This window comes from Lepidothrix coronata, unplaced genomic scaffold, assembly GCF_001604755.1.
Source record: "Lepidothrix coronata isolate B3197 unplaced genomic scaffold, Lepidothrix_coronata-1.0 Scaffold17, whole genome shotgun sequence".
Taxonomy (NCBI): domain Eukaryota; kingdom Metazoa; phylum Chordata; class Aves; order Passeriformes; family Pipridae; genus Lepidothrix; species Lepidothrix coronata.
In genome coordinates, this window is record NW_016690197.1 from 7,037,127 (window position 1) to 7,054,009 (window position 16,883).

Here is a 16,883-nt window from a genome sequence, read left to right on the forward strand (position 1 = left end):
ACAGGTCACCTTATTATCCAGACATCAAATACAGACTGGAGATAAACATTTACAAAGTCATAACCTTAGCTCTGTTCTCATGGTTCCCTCTTTGGCCAAGATTTTTGTCTTTATGTTCTCTAGGGGTAGCAGGCTCATTCCTGTGCCAAAGAGCAGCATGCTTTCAGATCCCTGCAAGGGGGGTTGGTTGTTGCTAATAGATCCCGCTGTGAAGGTATGTGTAGCCACATAGAGCATCTGTACAGTCAAGATGCATCATCCTGCATGGAGGAGGAGATGTAACCAGCCAGAAGGCAGGCTATGTGTGTGCAAAGAGAGATTTGCCACCATGCCAGCACCTCTGAGAGCAGAGGGAGTCTGAATTTTTAATGGCAGATTTTGCCTGTCATCACCCAGTTTGTGACCCATCAACAGAAATGGTTAAGCTAGCAGAGGAATGAGATGAAGTTATTTGTTAATCACTATTGTTCATGACCCTGGAAAGGCAGAAAATGGGACAGGCATGACAGACATCTTCACGGATAAAGGAAGTGGGACAGACATTTAGTAAGTCAGGATAAGAAAGCACCTCAGCTCTATCGTACATTTTTCTGCTTCGATAGTCAGTAACCACCTTCCTGTGCCTGACAGTCTCAGAAATAAAAAGAAGAACCCAAATAAGCATTTCAGATCAGATTTGATCTTCTGGGTTAAGACTGGCCCACTCAATCTCAGCCCTTACTTATGGCAATAGTGAAAAGTGGCAGAAGAGTAGAGGTCAGTGTAGCCCTCTCAAGACCTGATCCAGCACCACAACTGTGATTAAGTCACCTGTGCAGGAACTTCCTCCCTTCTGAGCTGACCTGCACATGTGTTTGTTCCCTCTGAGGTATATACACCTTGCTCAATAGAACAAAAATTAAAAACTCAGGGATAAATCCCTCACCCAATAGAATAGAAATAGAAAATCCCTTCTACCCAGAGATTTCAAATTTCTGGACAGCCCTGAATTTGCCTTTGTTTGGGGGATAAACTGCCTGTGGTGAACAGTTTCTCACTCTTGGTCTTTACTAAAAAAGATAGCAAATTGACACTTGCCATTAATGCTTCAGTGCTGAAAGGGGAGGATTTTCCTTTCAAGCACTGAAGGGGAACAGATGTCTATAGAGTGTTGTTTCTGCTGTACACACATATCTACTAACACGTCAATGTGTAAAGGCTTGCTCACCTCATGTCCAGAGCAGGATTAAGCATTCCCTGGAGCTGCTTTGACCTAGGCGATCAGTGGCTGGAAGGCTGGCAAAAGGACCCAGGTTGTGGGATGTCCTGGACAAGGCAGATTCAAAGTCATTTGTGCTCAGTTAAACCTATTAATTTCCAGGAAGGCTTAATCTACTTCTGAATAGCAAGTGCGATCCTATAACTCTGAGGTGGGCAGCCAAAGGGCAAAAGAAAGTTCCTGGATGCTGACAGTGTTCTTGTGGTGTTGCCAGCAGCTGCAGAGCTTCCATCATTTTCTTTCCTCACAAAATGAAACTGATTCTGCTACTAGCTGCAGAACCAAGCTGGGACCAAAGTCATTTTACCAAAAGAAGCAATACAAGAAAGAATAACTTAAAAAGACAAGTAGGATCAGAATCTGGAAGGGAAAGGTGTGAGGGCACTGGGGTCTGTGTTCGCATCATCTCATGGGGCAAGGGTGTTCCTTCCCAGGTGATGGGCACCCATATCATCAATTCTTTTTCCTTATCGTCATAACTGTTGAAACTTGCTTCAAACATTTTTCTTTTGCTCCTTAACTCTTGATTCCTTGTCATCCTCCTCCATGGTGCCACTGTGAAATGGCGATTGGTTCATAGTGACAAATGTATTCCCAGCCTGGGGGACAGATTCTGGATGTTTGGTGCCCATGTTATAGAATGCAGTATTTAGTAATGGGTACTGTGCACACTGCACTCATAAGACAGGTGGAAAAGGCACCAAGGCAGGTTAGACCTGAAGGTCTGGATAGTTATCGTCTCCATCAGCCCAGAGCAGAGCCTAGGGAAAGACAGCATAAGAAACAGGACAGCTGCTTATCTTCCAGCTTTTGGCTTTCAATAGGTTGGCTACTTCCTAAACCTCTTGATGCTTTTAATTACTACTGACTGGATGGCAGGGCTGGTCCTAGTACAAAACTCCCTAGTTGCCCCAACAAGCACCTGGCCTCCATCAGCTCCAGGGGGGTTAGCTTGGGCTGTGGGAAAAGAAAGAAAAGGAGGGGGGAAGACTGGCTGAGGAGAAAGGGTGCATGGGTGAGGAGCAGGCTGGGTGAGTGAGGAGCAGGCTGGGTGGGTGGGGAGCAGGCTGGTGCTGGAGGAGGCTCTGGGGAGGCCACTACCACGGTGCAGCACAGCTGTTGTGGCCGTGAGGTTCATCCCCTCATCGGACAAACTGCAAATGCCTCTTTGTGAGGAAGGGGAAGGTGAAGGAGTCACAGGAACCACTGCACTGACTCTGGAGCAGGAATGCCTCAAAGCCTCCTGGCAGTCTGGTTGTACTGTCCAAACCAATTTCCATTCTTGTAGAGGGTTTATTTACTTTTAAGAAAAGTATTTGAAGCAGCCAGGGAGAGAGCATGAACAGCAGACTCCTCCATCCCAGCCCTCTTCCAAAGCCCCATTGGCTCCTGAAAGGTTCAGTCCTGGCAGTGGAAGTGTCTGGTCTGTGACACCCATGTGAGTGAAGGGTCAGTTTCCCCCTGGAGAACAGGCAGGAGAGACTCTGAGGTGACCCCACTGCCAGTGCAGCACTCAGTGCAACAGCCTGTCAGCACCAGGTGTGTTCTCCTGCACAGCCTCTGTCCCTCATGCATCCCTCTATTCCCAAACACCAGAGCAGTGGATCTTTCCTCTAGCTTTTCCTGCTATGACTCGAGGAACTGGGAATGGGAAGAGAAATATATTTGGAAAAAGAATCACCCCGCTCTTTATTTTGGGCGAGTGCATTATGTCTTGGACTGGTTTGTACAACAGATTTTGCCAGTGGAGCAAAACCAGGCCAAACTATATGGTGTACAGGGAAAAAATGAGTACTGTCACAGGCTTCTCTTATGCAGAAAACCTGCATGAGAAAGGATAAGGTGTAGATCTTTTGATGTATACATCCAGGTCAATATCAATCTAATTAATTCCGTACATTTCACGTTTTTCTTCAATCCAGTCTGTGCTATTTCTTGTATATTAGTAAGTGTTCCCTTTAAATGCCAGTCAGGAGCGGATTCCGTCATGAGATGCCCATTGCTGCGTATTTTTAAATCATTCAAGATTGCTTTCTCCTGCCATCTTGTGGCAATAGGAAAAATCACAGTGTTTCACTAACAGCAGCATTGCCTGCTGGTCTAAGGCAAGGGTTGTTAGTAAAAGCAGTGTATAATTAGATTACTTGGCATAATTGGAAAAAAATATAGCCCTTCTTGCATATTTAAAAGGTTGACTAATTCTTCCAGCTCTACCAGTTGATCTTGTAGCAGTGGTTCTTTGGTTATCTCAGCACAAAATGTCTGTTTTGTAGACCTCATGTTTCCAGAATGTCTGTAATAGCAAAGGAGAGTTGCATAACAGATGAGGCCTTATCATTTTATGACAAGACTTCATCAAGTGTATACTAAATATTTTGAAGAGGGACCTTTTTGCCGGTTTTGCTCTCAGGCCTTCATAGCTCCTTCACAAAACCATCTTTGTTTCCTATCAAACCGTAGGAAGATCTTGTCTGACAGGCATGTAAAACTTTTCCTTTTACTACAACAAATATTTCTGTCTGATATCTCAATGTAAACACCACAAAACCTGCCAAAGCACCCTGCATTGTTTGCTTAATTCTAAACAAAAACATTTTCATTATTTTGTTAAAAAATGCATATAAGATTTATATAAGATTAAATTTTGGTTCCTGGGTTTTTTTCCCCCTTTTCCTGCAATTACATAAAGGTTATTTGGAAATGAATATTTTTGATCCCCACTCTCCCACCACAATAGCTTTTCCCACATAGTTGAGCTAAAAATATGAAAATTATATGTGATAATTAAAAAAAGAAAAAAATCCAAAAGGAAAAAATGCCAACATTTTCCCTTAAAATAAATGAAAAATTCAGAGCCAGTAGGAAAAATACTCACAAAATTCCAGCCTGTAAAGAGAACATAAATAAAAGCTCTTCAAAGCTTTGTTCATTTTCACTAGCACCAGCAAAAATGACTGCTTGGGATGCCAGGCATTGGAGAGAAACGATGTTAGTGCTATTTATAGCTCATGGGTGGCTCCCATTACCACTGTACCTGAGAACCTCAAAGTCCTTAATGTATTCCTGCTCACAGCAACTCTTTCCCAAGCAGAGGACAGCCTTCCCAGGGCTGTGCTGGAAGCACTGAGGTTTGCTTAGGGAAAATGGACTGTTACGTTTGCAGTGTGTTCCCAAACTGTCTGTTATAATCTGCCTGCAGCAGGCACAACCTCCAGCAAGGCTGCCTTACACCCTGCTACCTGTGCTCAACTCTCCCTCCTGGGAGCCATGAGGCTGCTGCTTTGCTGGAGGCTCTTTCCCCCCTACATCAACCAATGAACCAACTTTGGCTTCAATCTACAGTCCATACCAAGCCTCAGTATGAAACAGAATCAGAAAAACAACAGCATAACACCTGGCAACATAAAGGTGAAAAGACCCTCCAAAAACTTGCTGGCATGTAACAATCCTTGCTCCTGTCCTGCCTGAACAACTGCAAGACTCACATAACATCAGCATGGTGTCTGGGGAGTGGGGCAGCCCTACCCTGCCTGCTTCCCACAGAGATGTCGCAGCAGGGCCTGGCAGAGAAACTTCTTCCCACCAGCCAGCAAACGGCAGGACAAGCTCTCCTAATGACCCTGGGACTGGGACCCATAGAGCAGCAGCATGTTCCCACTGCCCGTGACCTCTCATCTATCACAGCCTGGAGAGCTGGCTGCACACCCTGCTTTACCCACACCCCTGACAAGGCAGCTCCCTGCTTTGCTCTGATTTACCTCGCACCCCAATAGCAGGGAAGCACAACAGGCAAACCACTCACAGTTTCATTTCTTCAAATTCAAGATAAGAAATTAGGAGCAAATATTCATCAGGCACATAATCAAAAGCTGGCAAGAGAAAGTAAATCCCAGTTCTAGATCTTAATATCTCCTTTTAGTTGCTCTTGTGCACCTCATCAGTGGTCAATTCCTTTGTGACATACAATCACACTTCTTAAAAGATGACTTAATCAAAAAATAAACAATCATTTTAAAATCAGCAATCAAAAAAAAATCTCAAAAACCCATTCCACTCTGCCCCAACAAAGCAGAGAATGTCCCTGGAAAGCTTTATGATGTGCCCAAAAAATTCAAGTGCCAAAATAGATCTTCCACTGGAGAGTTCTGAAGTCTTTTTTGCTCTTGATTCCACAGCAAAAATTTTGTACAGCTTTGTCAACCTTAGAAAAAGGTGCCTTTTTTGTATGTACCCTTTCAAGCAAGGCAAAGCAAGGAGAGCACTTCACTGCTTTTGTTTAAAGTGCAGAGAGACAGACAGCTCAAAGCTACCCCTGCCAAACGACCGAGGAATATCAAAACCCCTTTCTCATGCCTTCAAATATTCTGAAATCTTGCAAGCTTGACAGCATTGTCAATTTTGTATTGACAGGAGCAGTCAGATAAAAATCATTTGAGGAGTAAATCAAGGAGAAGGAAAAAACTTCTTTAATCCACAGTCACACAAATCCATACTGCCTGCAGAAGTGCAAGTGCTTTGGAGCCCCTTCTAATAGCAGTATATTAACATCCTTGTTTGTCTTTCCTGAAGCTTGCAAGACATTATTTTTCCCCCCCTCTCTGAGTGTAGTCTCTTTGACACCATTTGTATCAGAACTGCCCATAACTTACACCTATCGACAGCCTGTGACACCACTGAAATCTTGGCACAGCACTGGCTGTGACAGCACTCACTGAACTGTTATCAATATCAAGGTCACTTTGTTTTTCTTGCTCTCACTGCAGCTGCAGCTTCTCTGCCCTCAGGGCACGAGCTGCCCAAGAAAGCTTTCTGTCTAAGCTCCTCACAAGCCACAGCCTCTCTGCTCCATTACTGCCGTTATATAAGATTAGAGTGAAGTTTCTACTATTAGAAGCAGTTAGCTGCATGGTGACTGTGTGCTCCCCTGATTACAGCATACAGCACAGTTATGGCTGCTGGCAACAGGACTTAAAACTACAGTGTTTTAATTCAGGGAGAAGCATGACTGTAGTTGAGACGTGTCAAGAAAATCAGTAGTTTTGAAGGGCTTTAATTCCTAGCTGTGGTACCCTGGACAGGAGTGCTCCAGAGGAGAAATAAAGGGGAAAGCATCACCCTAGGCTTGACAAATATCCACAGACAGTCGGAAATTGTGGTAGGAGCCTGTGGAGGGCAGCGCTGTCTTGCTGGGGATGGTGCATTGAATAGCTCAGAGATGCCAGCTGCTAAGGTAATAATTCTTTTTTTTATCTCCTTTGAATCTGAAAGCTGCAGATGTAAAAGCTGTCGTCATGCCACAGCCATGACCTGTCACTGCAAGCAGGACTCCCCATTTTTCCAACCAGTGCCTCCATTTTAAAGGATCCTTTCCTACAGCCCCATGCGTGGGCAAGTGCCCCTTCCTAGGCTGTGTGGCTCTCAAATGGGAGGGTTGGGGGAGGAAGCACAGGGGGCTGGAGGCAGCATGGAGGTTCTCCCCCCTTGGAATGGCAGTCTTGGGAAAATATGCACAGATCCATTATATTACAAAGGAAAGGAAATGTTCTCCAGGAGCACTTCTATGAGAAAGCAGTAACACCCTCTCCCCAAAAACCAGCAGGGCACAGGTGAAGTTCCCCCCACTGAGCCTGAGCTCAGCAAGCTCTTTCCCTCCCGGGTGCTTGCCTTGTCTAAGGACAATAGTGGCTGTGTGACCTGGGATGGGGCTGCTGGATGGGGCTGTGTGAGAGTGAGAGCTGAGATGCTCAGGCTTCATATCTACCTATGTGACCTCACAACTCTGCCTGTGCCTGGCCATGCATCCCCTTGTCTTCCCACTTCACCTGGGACCTTCCTCCCCACTAGGAACTCTCCGGGCTATCCCAACCCTGCCTGAGGCTGATTACCCTCACCCGCCCTGCCCTCTGACTGCTCCCACCACTGAGATGGCCTTTTATGTTCCTGCCATCCCCAGGTGGACGCAGGTCCTGTGCGGCAGGAACAGCCTGCTGCTGCCCCATAAGAGCCCCTCCAGCCCCATGGGCAGCTCTGTGCAAGAACAGGAGGGCTCACAGAGGAAGGAGTCTTTAGCTTTCCAGCCCAGCTCAGGCTCCTTGTGAGCAGAAGTTGGTACCTTCTCGCTCCATTTGGAGAAGCTGAGAGGGCCCCATCGTAAAAGTACAAGGCCGGATGTGAATGGGGATGTCAGGAGGGAGACCAAGCAGTGAAGAGGTGTGAAGACTTGGATTTTCTCTCACCCTGTAAAACACAGTTGCAAGTGTAGGGCAAGGGGCATCTGCAAGCTGAGCTGGGCTGGGCTGAGCCAAGAGGGCAGCCATGGAGGAGGCTTGCAGGGCTGCTCCTGATCTTTCCCAACACTGCTGTTAAAGAGAGGGCTGTGTTTTCCAGAGCCCTTGATCTGGCATCTTTCCCAGGTAGTAAATTCCCTTAAAAACTGAACCAAACAGAGGTTTAATTGTACATTCTGCTTTTCTCTTCACTCTGAAATAATGGCAGTGGCATTAATTCAGTGCTGCATTGAACATGTACCCACAATGAGGCTGAGGGACCGATTCTGCTTTCCATTATTCGGGGGCACTGCCTCCGGTGAGGCAGATCAGAGTTTAAACAGTGAGCTGGAGCAATGAACTTTCTACTATTCCCTGCTGTTTGACTGTGGGCAAAATAAAAGGCCATAATACATGACGCAGTCAGCCAAGAAAGCAATATTGCTCTGCCATGTGCACGGCCTACACTGAGACAAGTCCAGGATCTCATTTCTAAATTCCCATAGGTGCCTCATTTAAACCATCAGCCATAACCTGCTTCTCATTTTCAATACCACTTGGTATTAGAGCTGCAGTGAACTGCTGGTGAGAGATTCTAATTCCTGCAAACAAGCCCCTGTAGGCTTGCAAGGAAAACAGAGAGTTCCCCTCTCGGTTGCCTGCTAGGTTCCCATCTGGCTGGTTTAACTTTGCTATTGCTTTTAAATGTGCCTGTTTCTGCAAAGAAGCTTTCAGCTCTACCTCAAGAGACTTCTGGGTTCTCTTAGCATCGGATTCTGACCAAAGTGTAGAGACACAGACTGGGTCTTCTTAACAAAAAGGAAGATCATATTTCACATTACAGTATCTGAAAGATTAATTCCACTTACATGATCATTTCCTTGTGAACTATACTTCTTTCCATCTGGATTTTTCCATCAGGAGGACAAAGAGCCATAGTGTAAAGCACTACCTGAGAGAAAAGAGCAAGGAGTGTAAAAGATGAGTGCAGAGATGCTTGCTGAGAGAAGAGAGAAGAAAAAACAGAGTAGACAGCAATTTCAAATGCATCAAGAGGCTGTCTTTTTTTTTCCTTTCACATGAATTATATCCTGACCTCATGCTTTGGAATTTTGAACCATTTAGTTTGTCAGGTTTTTGATTTAGGGAATTTAGAATATTTGGTTGCAGGAGCTTTCTGTATCATGCTATTGTTAGGTAGTGTTCATGCTATTGTAGTAACCACAGGCCCTGCTGTGCCTTAGGCTCTTAATAATCTCATGTAAGGCCTTGTTATTGAAAGACACCTGTCCCCATCCGGGCTATGAACATAACCACAGGCAGAGCTGTGCCAGTTAGGGAGGTGCTAGCAAAAGGGAAAGAGGGATGCTTGTGGTCCAACTAATGCCCTGCCATACTCCTCCTGGGACTCCAGACATTCGTTTCATCTCTCTACAGCTCAGTTCACTCTTGAAGAGACAAGGTAACAACCATGACAAAATGGCAGGAGGCTTTCCCCTGTTACAAAGTGAAAATTAGGGCTAAGCAAATAGGTGGCCACTCAATCTGTGTTCAATTTTAGTTTATTTCTCAACCAGGAACAAGCCGTTTCATCTTGTTTTAATTTTTTAAAAGATTTTATGCAATGCAGCAAAACAAATTCCAAAACAAAGTAACTCTGAATAGAAAAATGAAAATAACGAAATTAACTATTTCAAATCTACAATATTGCTTCTTTCTCCCGAACTTTGCTGAATTTTCTTTCACTGGAATCTGCAAATGCAACACAAATCTGTTAAATGCTTTAGCCAATTCCAGTCAGTGGGGGTTTGTGTGGGTTTTTTTCCATCCATTGCCAGAAAAATCTTCAATAGAAAATGGCAATTGTTTCCACCATAGAGAAGGAAAGAAAAAAACCTCCAAACAAGCAAACAAACAAACAAACAAAAAAAAACAAACAAAAAGCTTAGCAGACTGTAGTACTTAAGTGGCTAAACAATACTGGGGAGATACTAACTAGGTTGTTGTGGACAAGTCCTGGCCTGACTGGGTCCCTCAGGAGCTGCACCCAGCTGCATTCAAAGAGCCTGGAGTCACCCACAGCCCTTCCTGGGTGCTGCCTGCAGCCAGGCAATTCCACCCCACGACCACCTTCAGCCTGGGCCTCAAGGGCAGCTCTTGGACCACTGGGGAAATCCAGGCTCCACAGCTCAGACATGGAACCAAGCAGGCCCTGGCCATGTGGGGTGCACCCCAGTGCTCCAGGTGTTTGGGAATTGTTGCATAATGACAAGAAAGTTTTAAAGCTTGTGCTGCCTTGGATTCTCTGTATTGCCCTTAAAAATCCTATCCAGCCTCAAAAGTCTCCCAGAGGTAGAAGGACTTTTTTTTGTTTCTGGTTTTTTATTTTTTAACCAGAAAAAAAAAAAAAGAGAGAGAGAAAGAAAGAATCTAATGAGATGGTCTTTATGTGCTTCCAGGCTACAATTTAAAAGAAAAGTAATCCTATCCTACTTGCATGGTCTAGATCTCTGGAGAAAACGTTAGTGACCTTGTAAGATAGAAAATTTTTTTCCCCAGGTACAGGGACTCCTGCCTTCCTGCAGTCACTGGCTGTTTCCAACTGGAACAGCTTCTGGGAGCCACCCAGAGGGAGAAGCTTAGAGAAATGTAATCAGTGGCAGCACTTTTGCTAGCTCTGCAGTATCTTAAAGTAGGGGGAGGGAGGAAACCCTCAGCAAAGTCCCTGGCCTTCAATTAAAAAATTCATATTGCTTTCCTCATTAGTCCAATCATCTGCTATAGCTATTTCCAAGCTTACCCTGAAGGCCCTGTAGAGCAATTCAATTTCAAGGCCAGTGCAGCGCAGGAGGGAGCATTCTTGGGAGGAGCTATGTTCGTGTTGACACGAGGAGCTCACTTGTTTGGCATTAGTCATGTGAATAAAATGATGTTGATGTGCTTTTTGAAAAGCAGATTGCTGTATGAAAGGGAGCTCTGTTGCAAAGCACCTCCCTGGCTGCAAAGGCTGGAGTCACCTCCAAAGTGTCACTGGCACCAAAATAACTCAATTCTTGGAGAATTTCTTCAAAGTCAGGTCTTGGACAAGAGGCCTCACAATCTAATTCTCTCTGCTCATCATCTCCATTACTGTAACTAGGTGACAGGCTACAACAGAAGTTTAAAGCAGCAGGGGCTAGGAGAACTGAAAGTTTGGTATCTATCTGCTTACCTCCACAACTTCAGCCCTTAAGCATCTGCAGCGACTCAGTCAGCCACACTCCTTGAAAATTAGCCTGTGATCTTCTGAATCTCCTGATGTAGAAGCTGTATTATCTTTTTCTTGATTTCTTTTACTGCTTCAGCTTAACGTTCTGTGTCGATGAAAGTACAAACAGGTCATCATGAAGATGCTGGCAGTAGCTCTTGAGCACAGTGCATGACTTTCACAAGGCAGTAAAACTTGTAGGGCAATGCACAATATCTGTTTCTGTGCTATTCTTTATGTTAATCTGTGCAAGGATTGCACAACATTTTCCTTTACCAAAGCTCTTGGTGTTACATTTTCTGCCCTGAAAAATTCATAGGCTTTTATCTCTATATTCCTCTCTACTTCCCTGCAGTTCTTTTCCTCCATCATTAAAAGTAAAACCAGTCACTTTTTTCCTATCTCTCCCATGATTTTTACTGTGCTTTTCATATTTTACTTATTAAGTAGTTACCCTAGGGAGACTTCTTTTTTACTGGAACATACAAAAAGCTATCACTGTGCTTAACATTGGTGGGGAGGAGGAGGTAGAAAGGGGCAAGGGAAGAAAATTTAGGCTGAGGTCACAGAAATATATGTAATGTGTTCCATAATGTGCTTCACATCATCTCTACTTCTTTATCCAGAAGCAAAAATATATTCTCCCTTGTTTTCTGCTTATTCCCCAAATCACCCTACATCATTGAAAACAACATACCTGGATGTTGGACAAAGTTGTTGTTGTTTTAGAAGCAACATCCATCTGGCTGCTGCTGTGGGGGCAGGGGACAGACTAGATGATTTCTGAAGGTCCCATCTGCACTTGTTTTCTAGAATTGCTAAGAAAACAAACCCAAACTCTAGATTTAGGCAAAGCTGACGCCACATGAGAATAAACACCATCTACTCTACTTTTGCAAGAGCTCTAGTGTGGCTTTCACGTTGATATAATACCAACAGGCAGCCAAACAAAGCTCATCAATATTTTCTGGGGGCAAGAAGAGCAATTCAGGATAATGAGATCCTGGCAGGAGAAATGCTCCTAAAGTCTCAAGAAAGGACTGCTTGGTTATCTTCGCACTCTTGCTCTTGACTGAGCTCTGCTTTCAGTCGAACCGGCTGGCCTGAGCTTCCTGGGTCTAAACCAGCAAACAACATTGCAAAAGGGATGCCCAAATTCCATGGTGTGATCTGTGAGGCATCACAGATCTGTGATCTCTCGGATCCCTCACAGATCTAGGGAAGGGAGCCCTAGATGGGATTCTCAACAGGACAACAACGCCAGAATTTCAGCTCTATAATTTCAAAAAATTCAGGTGCTCTCTTTTCTCACACCCCAGGTAAGTACCTCACCCCTCAGATGAGAGAAATGGCCTCTCTCTGGAGGCAAGTACCTATCACATTATTTATACAAAGTGGAACAGCTCCCAGAGGAGAGACAGAGAGAGACTGGCACAAGAATACCAGTATAGCTAAGTGTTCAGGGGTATTCAACTGAGAGAGAGAAAAAACTAGTTCAAATTCTCTCAATTTCTATTTCTGTACATACAGACATATCTATGTTTATATACGCATGTGAAAATCCGTTCATACGTATATATGTTCGTGTATATGTGTCTTTAAATACATCTCTATAAATAAAAGAAAATTGTGTGCACATATATTTCATATGTGTATACACATGCATTATACAAATGTCGCTCACACACACATCCTAAGACTTCCACCTTGGCCCTAAAAGCATTTTAAGTATAAGTTAGCCCAATGATGTAATCTTTCAAAAACTTCCAGTTTTAATTAATCAGAATCAAGTGTGCACAAACACTTGGTAACTCTTCAACAAAAAAAGCTGATGGTTTTCTGTATACCCTCATCAGTAATTGAAATAACACCTGCACCTACAAGGTTCAGCCAGTGCTGCATTCGGGTGGCGCAGGATGTTCTTTTCCAATATCAGTACTTGACAAGAAATTAAATCACATTGTCTTATGCTGCTTTCTCAGGGGAGGATTTACATGCCCATAGAGTCCTACCACAGAGTCACTCCTGCTCTCTGGATGTTTTTAGCAACACCTGCAGGCCCTGCTGCACACACTAGTTATAATAATGTAATGCTATTTGGAGGGTAATGAACAGGACCACTTTCTAGGGAATGTTATATCTGTATGAAAATTTCCTCTTAATTCATTTCAGAAAAGCTGTCTCTGATACAGCCTGAGTGCGTGCAAAAGAGCAGCAAGATGCCTCACACCAAAGACTCTTCATCTCTGACTAGCAATGATTCCTATGAAACACCAGCACTATCAGACCTCCAGCGGCTTCTGTGGTTCAGAGGAGGGTCTGATAATCATGTGGACCAAGTCTGGCCAAATATCTACCTGGGAGATGCGTAAGAACATATGGTCCTATTGTTAAGCTGTTATCAGTCCCTGGGAGGAGGAGTGGGTGTGGTACACTGAGGAGCAGCTTTTGGGTCTACAGGAATGTTTTTACAATACAGGCCTCCAAAGCTGATGACATAAGGAGTCTGGATGTCAAGTTTTTATATTCTGTGAGCCACCGTGGATTTGGCTGGGTAAGAATTATTTGTATTCTAGACAAAAGTCCTCAAAGAACTTATACGAAATTGGTGTCAATTCTGAGATGCATTATTTGTCCTGAAAACTGTGCTCTAAGGCAGCAGACAAGAGCATAGTAGCCCTCACACTCAAATAGGGGTGGCAGGATCAAGAGCCAGAAAGAAGAGGACCTAAATGAATTATACAATAGGGATTTTGACATTTGAAATCAGAAGTTTCTTTCAAAGATGGCAAAACTGAAAATATCAATCCAGTATTTTTGTGCAAACACCTTATTCTTGTGACCAGTAATATTTATTGCTATTTCCTTCCAATTGGATTACAGCAGATTACACAGGTCATCGGCTTGTTTTTCCCAGCTCCATCTCCTCCTGAATATATCAGTTAAGGTTCAGAGTTTTGTAGAATGCATTTAGTCCCCCTTTATTGTGGGAAGGGGGGAAAACCTAGCTGGTGAATACAATGCATCCGCTTCATGTCCAAATGAGGAACATGGTGTTGCTTCATTTGTGTGAGTTCTTACCCTTGAGACCCAGGCAACCTATCAATGAGAGATTAGCTCTAAAACTTGCTAAACAAATATTTAAAGGAAAATCTTGACCACTTTATAGAGTAAGCCATGTTCCCAGGGATTAACCGCTAGGAGGCATTTGCTTAACTGACAGTATCCCACTGGCAAGTCTGTGCTCCTGCTGCTCTCCACACCCCCATATCACATTTTTCCTGCACAAAGTACTATGTGCTTCTCAAAATTTTCTCCTCTGTAGGCAAGATGCAGTTCCTGCATCCTTTCTTAGTAGGAGCAGGCGCTAACTTTAAACCATGTTATTTTAGCAGAATGTTGGGAGCGTTGCCAATGTGCCCTTCATGTCTTTCAACAGGTGGGCTGCCAGGAGCAAAACTACTCTTCAAAGCCTCAACATTACTCATATCCTTAATGCAGCAGATGGACCATATAGCATCAACACAGGAGCCAAATATTATGAAGATCTGCAAATAGAGTACTATGGAGTAGAAGCATTTGATGATCCTTCCTTCGATTTAAGTATCTTCTTCTATGATGCTGCCAATTTCATAGGCCAGGCCTTAAACTCTTCAGGAGGTAAGAGGGAAGCAAACTTGGGAGGAAGTTTCAACACAAGCCAAATGACTTCTCCTTGCAGTAACAGGCACCAACAGAGCTCAGAATCAGCATAAGGTTCGAGGTGGCATATGCAGAACCACTGAGGAGAGGATGGAGAAGGGTGCCTATGCCATGTGCTGCAGGGAAGGTGGCCATGGCCAGGTTCCCAGGAGCTGGGGAAGACTTGCTGCCTGCAGCCCAGCATGGCAGTAGAAGGGCAAGCTCTAATACCAGAGTGTAGAGGTTATGGCACTGCGGATACTCCCCCCCTGGGCCCATGCTGTAGGAATTGGCATGATCTGTGTGCTTCCACACACACCTCCCACCCCTTGCACACTGGCATGGGCTCTAGACAGACAATCCTGCTCTGCATGCTGCTCCTGGTCCCGATGCACTCAGCTGGGAGCAGTGTCACTTCAGTGCTGGCTCGAATGCTTCACATGCTTAAGTACTTCACAGAATTGGAGCTTTATTCAGCCTGTCTATTAAGCTAGAGAAGCAGCAGAAGTTAATGAACTAAGTCAAAAACTACAAGCCTGACCCACAGCCTGCTGAATTTTTGTCAGCAGAGTTTGGATTATGGCCTAGTTATCATAATTTCCATTTGTTCCAGAGTTTGCTCTGACTCTGACTGGCTGTAGGATCTGCTGCTTTCACTGGAGTGCTTTATTAAATCCCCAGTTATAGCTCACACTGGGCTGCTGAGATACAGTAAATTACGACTCCATTTTTACAGGCAGACTATCCCACAGAGTTTATGGAACTTGCCAGTGATCACAGTCAGGGCTGGGCCAAATTTTTCTGCCAAAGCTTATTTTTTTCCACAGAAAACTATACTAACAAGTTTAGTCACAGAAAGCTTCTCCTGCCACAGAAAATTTCAACTATTTTAATCTGAGGCCTAAATTAGATCCAGGAGATCAGTATGAAACACCACCTTGCCTGAGAGGTCTAGCATAATCTTTCTGAAAACATGAGGATTCACTAATTGTTTTCCCAACTTGTTTCTAGTATTTTTTCTCCTCTCTGTGTCTTTTTCACTTTAGAAATGCTAAAGCACACTCACTTTGCTGTACCTCTTTTTTTCTGCAGGTAAGGTGTTTGTTCATTGTGCCATGGGAGTGAGCCGCTCAGCGACTTTAGTGCTTGCCTTTTTAATGATCCATGAAAACATGACACTCGTGGATGCTCTGAAGACGGTGGGTGCTCACAGAGACATCTGCCCAAATTCAGGGTTCCTCAGCCAGCTCCGGGACTTGGACATTAAACTGAATGAAGAGAAGAAAGGAACCAGAGCATCTGCTCCTAAAGAGCTGTAAGAGAGTATTGCTGAAAGAGACAGGACAAAATCTCACTTGAGTTGCTTGTATCTCTTATAGATGAACCACATTTATAAACTAAGGACACAAGATTATGAGACACCATAATGCATGTTATTAATAAAAGTAGATTTTGCCTGATCTTTCCATTTTGCAAAGCCCTCCTAGGTTTATACTTATGATTGATTGCATACTCTATCCTTCACTCTCCACCTTAAAACATTGCTCTCTACTGGTTAAAAAGAAAAAAAAAAAAAAGAAAGAAAGATATCAGGTTCCACTTCAGAAATAGCTGTGTTTTTAGCAACTAGTGAAGCTCATATCACTTTATGAAGTGTTAGGCTATTTGAGGTGAAAGATGCCATATTATTTATGCTACAGTAATGCTTAGAAGTTTTCTTATGAACCAGCCCCCATCCCTTTGCTCCCTGTATCTCAAAGGGTTTGTATTTTGAGACTTGAATCTGGCACTGGTTAGTTCTTGATTTTACAATAGGTGGAGCTCCTGAGTTGGGGTAAGAGGTTTTTTAAAGGCAACACAGCTGTGAAACAACACAAGCCACTCTAAGGAATTATTCCGGGTCTCTCTATAGTGTTTTCCCTTTGGCTATTCATCAGAGTTTGTTTCTCCACAAAAATACGTTTCTTTGAGAGGATATTCAAATATTTTTCATCTTCCATAGCAAAAATCATCCAGGAATGCTGCAGAAAATGCTTCTGAAGAAGAAGGTGGGTTTCCAGCTGAGGGTCCAACCAGCTGCGTGGGCAGTGAGAGTGGGTGCAAAGTTCAATATATCCCAGATTTGTCTGACAGTTGAAAATTACAAAACTTGGGATTTTCTTGCTCAAAAATAAAAGGTTATTAACATTGCAACATCATATTCTGTGGCATTTCCTTTTGTGAGGTGGACTCAAGTGAAAGCTGAAGACACACAGGAATGGCAAGGGAGGTGTTGACAGGCATCAGGCTTTCATCTTTGTGTCTCTGGGCCACCATAAGAGCACTCAATAGCTACTGTCATCTGATGGATCAGTGCTGCCTGGAAACTATGTGAAACACATCTGGCTTTTGGTTCCCAGAGGACAAGCATTTGCAGCACAAAGCCAGCTCG

The 16,883-nt window shown here is 43.9% G+C and overlaps 1 protein-coding gene and 1 long non-coding RNA gene across 5 annotated transcripts in view; one reads left to right on the forward strand and one right to left on the reverse strand.

The window, feature by feature from the left end:
* The window catches only part of LOC108493552, a 28,784-nt gene extending 17,643 nt beyond the window's left edge, over positions 1 to 11,141 (reverse strand). For 3 of the 4 annotated variants that reach the window (XR_001873516.1, XR_001873515.1, XR_001873517.1), the window contains exons 1-2: positions 10,736 to 11,141; positions 8,394 to 8,476 (exon numbers count right to left, since the gene is read on the reverse strand). This is a non-coding gene — a long non-coding RNA (uncharacterized LOC108493552). Of the gene's footprint in view, positions 1 to 3,454; positions 3,552 to 8,393; positions 8,477 to 10,735 lie in introns of those variants that run through there. The other variant, XR_001873518.1, reaches the window with a different exon arrangement.
* Positions 1 to 15,920, forward strand: part of LOC108493550 (dual specificity protein phosphatase 13-like) — a 22,732-nt gene extending 6,812 nt beyond the window's left edge. Inside the window, exons 3-5 of the mRNA XM_017807109.1 lie at positions 12,944 to 13,139; positions 14,211 to 14,431; positions 15,545 to 15,920. Coding sequence (XP_017662598.1) covers positions 12,991 to 13,139; positions 14,211 to 14,431; positions 15,545 to 15,771 — 597 coding nt within the window. The 5' untranslated portion in view covers positions 12,944 to 12,990 and the 3' untranslated portion in view covers positions 15,772 to 15,920. The remainder of the gene's footprint in view (positions 1 to 12,943; positions 13,140 to 14,210; positions 14,432 to 15,544) is intronic.
* Positions 15,921 to 16,883: the final 963 nt, after the last annotated feature.